We start from the raw sequence: 5250 nt of genomic DNA on the forward strand, positions 1-5250 counted from the left end.
AAGATTTAATTAAAAAAGAAGAAAGCCATACTAATGAAAGACTGGGATTATATTTTCCCATTTAATATATGCCAAAATATCTGCAATCTATGACAGAAACAGAAAGATTAGAAGATATAGTAACAAGAGGGCAACTGAAGGTACTAGAGAATAGTATTGGAGGGGAAGGAGGAGTAATAGGAGGTTACACAGAGGGGCTGGGGGGAATCTTTAACAGAAACAAAAATGAAAAGTTATCTATTGATAATGATATACATTGTACTATATATGACTTGACTAACACGTACTGTATTCATGCTGGCAAAACTCATTTTGTAGGTTGTAAAGCTGTGTAGTGATTAAATATTTAAAAAAAAAAACACAATTGTTCAATTATGATTTTCTTTTTACCTAGATTTCTTTGAAACAATAGTTTGCAAATAGTAGTATTATATTTTTTCCCTTTTTAGTAGACTTTATTAATTTTTGTTTATGATTGCCAGAGGGCTTGTGTGCTCATGAGAGAGAGAAAGGAAGAAAGTATCCCCTCATGGGGCTTGGTCATACCACAGTCTCCTTACCCTCTGTGTTAATCTTTTTGAGATTCTTGGCATGTATTTACATGTGCCTGGCATGTTTTGCAAGCCACCAGGACCAGGATTCAAACCATGGTTGGTCATGTAGGATCTACTAAGCTACAGGACCAGGTTATTAGATTTTATTTTTGTAATGAAATTTTAGGTTCACAGTAAAAAAGAATAAAGTACAGAGATGTCCCATATACCTCCTGACCTCTCACATGAATAGCCTCCATTATTAAGAGCCCTTACCAGAGTGGTATAAACTCTTAAAGAGATTTTTAATACTTGTCCTCAAAAAGTCAGGTAAACAACAGCAAAAAAGTCATATAGCCAAGGCAAATTACTAGATAGTGACTCAGTAGTGACCCAGCTGGATAGAAATTACAAGTAATCAAGGATTTTCCTCTAGGATAACTGTCTTCAAAATAAATTCAGTAAAATCTAGTGGCTACATTTAATTTTTCATTTATATCTTCCTTTTCCATACTTGAGGTCAGCAATGATATCATATATGTGTTAGACTTATCATTATAAATAATTCAGTCATGAAGAATAGGCTCCTGGATCTCAAAAGTTTTTATTACTTAGAGAAAAAAAGCAATAACTAAAGTGTCCACATATTTTCACTGATTTTCTGAGCCCCAGCTCTTATAGGCAACTTGGAGGACCAGATGATACCTGTTCCCTGATATATACCTGTACCCTGAATGGGTTATGGTAGAGAATGGATGGTTAAGAACCCCGCGTTTTTTGGTGCTGGGTGCATTTTGGTGCAAGTGATATATATCGTCACAGCCTGCAATCCAGTTCCCTAGTTTCCCCCAACATGTCTTCCAGTCAAAGAATTTATTTTCCTCCTCTCAGTAAGGCAGTGTCTAGTATTGGTTTTAACCACACCCCTTTTGCCAGCCCCATTTACGTCATAGAGCCCTGATCCATGGGGGACTGCTCTGTATCTGCCCCAGCTCTGCTCTTCTGTATGAGCAGTTTCTCTCAGTTGGTAATCCAGTGTCAAGGTGTGGAGGAGGGAAGAAATTACTAGAGAATGCCTGGGCTCAGCCTCTGGATGCCTGTACCAAATGGGCATCAGATCTGCCTGTTGTTACCTTACCACCTGCAGCTGGCCCTGTAATGGCACTGCGGTTTTATGACACAGTGGCAACAGTGCAGATAATGAATACACTCAGGGCTACATCAGAGCTGCCTGCTGTTACCTTACCACCTGCAGCTGGCCCTGGAGTGGCACTGCGGTTTTATGACACAGTGGCAACAGTGCAGATAATGAATACACTCAGGGCTGTATAGAGAAAAGAAAAGTCACAGAAATTTCTCTCCCTACTTATTAGTGCCAGCAGGCCCTCTTCAGCTTAGGCTGCCATATTTTTCTGCTCTATCCTGTTCCAGGGGTCTCTGTCTCTCCAAGAGTTTTACAAAGTTTTAAAATTAAATTCTAGGATCCATCTTTCTCTTTTGTGTCTTGAGGTCTTTGGAAATTACTTGAGAGGAGGGAGCAAGCAGCTCAGATTAGCTTGCTCTATAGAGTTCCAGACAAGATGACATTTACTCTTGAAGTTCTTGGTTCAAATGTTATCCCCTAAAGTATTCTAGACACAGCAATTACACTTGGACATCTGTACTGGGTCTCAGTAGAATTTATTCATGTGTGCAATTTAAAATTTAATAGTAATCATATTGTTGAATGTTTTTGTGGGGCTACTCTTAATCTCTTAAATTGTAGGTAGGACATATATTTTATTATTTTATTATAACCCCACAACCTTGGAATATGTTCATCTGAAGTGTTTATGGCTTCTAAGTAGATTTTAATGGCAAGATTATTTTACCTAGTCTTGTGTTGATTGTTTGGACGTCACTTGAAGCTCCAAAATGAAATTAAAAATAGAACAGAGATCTTAATTTTTTTTCATTTTTTTCTCTAATGCCACACAGAGCCAAACTTAAGATGTGATTAGATGGCATTGATTAAGTGTGGGATATGCTAATGTGTTGATCATAAAAATACTAAGCTCTTTTTCTTTTTATAGAATCAGATTATTCTTACTACAACTTAATCCTGAAGAAAGCTGGACAGTTTCTAGACAATTTACACATCAATCTCTTCAAGTTTGCTTTCTCTATAAGGACATACTCTCCAACTATTCAGATGTTTCAACAGGTATGCAAAAATACACAAACTGTATTTGACAGAGGCATGCTAGCAATGTGCATAAAGCTATTTAATGTGAATGTCTTTGGATTAAAATGTTCTATAAAATTATAATATTGATTCCATATTGATCACATTATTTTTCAAAAACTTTGAAGGGTATAGTTCCTAGGATAAAGTTGATATTGTTAAAATATTAAAATATTTTTTTAGATCTTACCTATATGTTTTTTTTTTTTAGAGGTTTTTGCTGTAGGGTACATGTGCTTGCCAGAAGGACAGAGAGAGATAGAGAAACAGAAGACAAGAACTCACCCCCCGGGGGGATGGCCACGCTGCAATCCCTTCTCCTTTCTCCTCTCGGGATCTCGGGCACGCACGTACACATGCCTGGTGTGAGTTTAAGCCACTGTGGTCGACTGTATGGGAGTCCAACCACATAGCTATTAAGCTAACTGCTAGTCCCTGTAGTTTTTTTATTCTAATTAGAGCAATAACTTAATAGTTGATGAGTTATTTTAATCAGAGTAATGTGTGAGTTTTTAAAAGTATATTATAATGATCAACTCTTGTAGCTAAATTTAATCTTTGAAATCTTAGATTGCAGCTGATGAGCCACCCCCAGATGGTTGTAGTGCATTTGTGGTTATCCACAAGGAGCACACCTGTAAAATTAAGGATATTAAAAAGCTGCTGAAGAAGGCTCTTCAAGGTATATTACTCCTACATTCCTTTTTTTTTTTTGGAAGAGATTTTTGCCATAGGGTATGTACACTTGTTGGAAAGATAGAGACATAAAGAGAAAAGTGAGAAACCACCCCTCAAGGAGGGGTGGCCATGATGCAGTCCCTTCTCTATTTTCCTTTTGGGATTTTGAGCATGCAAACACATGTGCCCAGCATGAGTTTCAAGCCTCCAGGTCTGGGACTCAGACCATAGTCAGTCATGTGGGAATCCAGTGCCTTAGCCACTATGCCACCTGCTGGCTCCTATAGTCATAAAATTCTATATACTGAAAGAAGGAAGTTGAATTAGCAGACATTTCTTATGATAAAAAATTTTTAATATTCTGAAACATATTCAAGAGTGTGATATATATTGGAAAACTTAATGTATCAGAATATTTTATCTTGATTAGCTTTTGGTTTTCAAATAGAAACTATACCATGCTATCAAATCTCATTTTTATATATGTACACAAACACACATATATGTTCTTATATGTAATATATTTATTTCCTTAGGTAGTCAATTATTGTATTCATTATAGTCACATTATGGCCTATTTCATAGTTGTTTATTCTGCTCTGTTGTTTCTTGTAGCAGTGACATATTGTTTTAGTATTTCTTGCTTTATATTATATTCCAGTATCTGACAGGACAATATCTGTTCTAACACTGTTTTGTTCCTTCTCCAAAATTTTTGAGCTTTTTGTGTTTGTTGATCCTTTCAAATTAACATTAGAGTTTTTCTTTCCCCCATGTTGCTCCCTAAGAAAACTCTAGGAGGGTTTAATTACAATTATGTTAAACCTTTTGTTTAGAAAAATTTAAAATCTTTATTATATTGAATCTCTTAGTAGGTAATATGTCTCTCTGTTCATACCAGCTTTTGAAACTTTACATCAGACATTATTGCTTTTTTAAAACATTTGTCAGAGGGCATATGCATTCATGAGAGAGGGAGAGGGCGAGGGAGAGAGTAAGGGCAAGAAAGCACCTCTCTAGAGCATTGTCATGTGGCAGTCTCTTTTCCTCCCTTTCTCCATCCTCTCAGGATTTTGGACGTGCTGGCACACATGCCTGGCATGTTTCCCAGACTGCCAGTCTTGGGACATAGTCAGCTGTGTAGGATATAGCCACCCTAACTACCAGGCCACTGGGCAGCCCTGATGATTGCTTTATTTTATCATTTCTTCATCTGTTAAGATGAACTAAGTTTTTCTCCTTGGATACAGTGATGTATTATGATATATTTAGAAAATGTTATACCTTCCTTGTGTTTGTAAGGAAGACTCATTAATGGTGTAGATTTATTTTATTCTTTTGAATTAAGATTGCTTTTCTTATTTTCATACTCTGTTTAAATAAATGAGATCTGTGTGTTTATTTAAGTTATTTGACATCTTTTTGTTTGTTTAAATCAGTCCTTCTAGCTTCTCATAGTGAATTAGGCAACCACATTATTATTCTGGGTGAATTCTGATATATTGCACAGAAATTACTTATTCCTTTATAGCATTAATGTATTCACTACAAAATTGTCAGTATTAGTACATTGTCTAAAGAAATTCTTGGTAATGTTTAAAATTATTTTTATTATCATCGATTTCTGTTGTCATATTTTATATACATATATATATTTTATAGATTTTTTTGCCTTAGGGCATGTGTGCTTGCTGGAGAGACAGACAGACAGACAGAAAGCAAGAAATCACTCCCACCCCCAGGGAGGATGGCCATGCCACAATCCCTTTTCCTCCATTCTCCTTTCAGGATCCTGGGCTCACATGCACACACACC

The 5250-nt window shown here is 36.3% G+C and overlaps 1 protein-coding gene across 1 annotated transcript in view; it reads left to right on the forward strand.

Moving 5' to 3' along the window:
- The window catches only part of LOC102483300 (UDP-glucose:glycoprotein glucosyltransferase 2), a 14984-nt gene that overhangs the window by 8715 nt on the left and 1019 nt on the right, over nt 1-5250 (forward strand). Inside the window, exons 4-5 of the mRNA XM_027776386.1 lie at nt 2606-2736; nt 3328-3439. Coding sequence (XP_027632187.1) covers nt 2606-2736; nt 3328-3439 — 243 coding nt within the window. The remainder of the gene's footprint in view (nt 1-2605; nt 2737-3327; nt 3440-5250) is intronic.

The sequence above is a fragment of the Tupaia chinensis genome, unplaced genomic scaffold (genome assembly GCF_000334495.1).
Source record: "Tupaia chinensis unplaced genomic scaffold, TupChi_1.0 Scaffold000057_1, whole genome shotgun sequence".
In the NCBI taxonomy this organism is placed as follows: domain Eukaryota; kingdom Metazoa; phylum Chordata; class Mammalia; order Scandentia; family Tupaiidae; genus Tupaia; species Tupaia belangeri.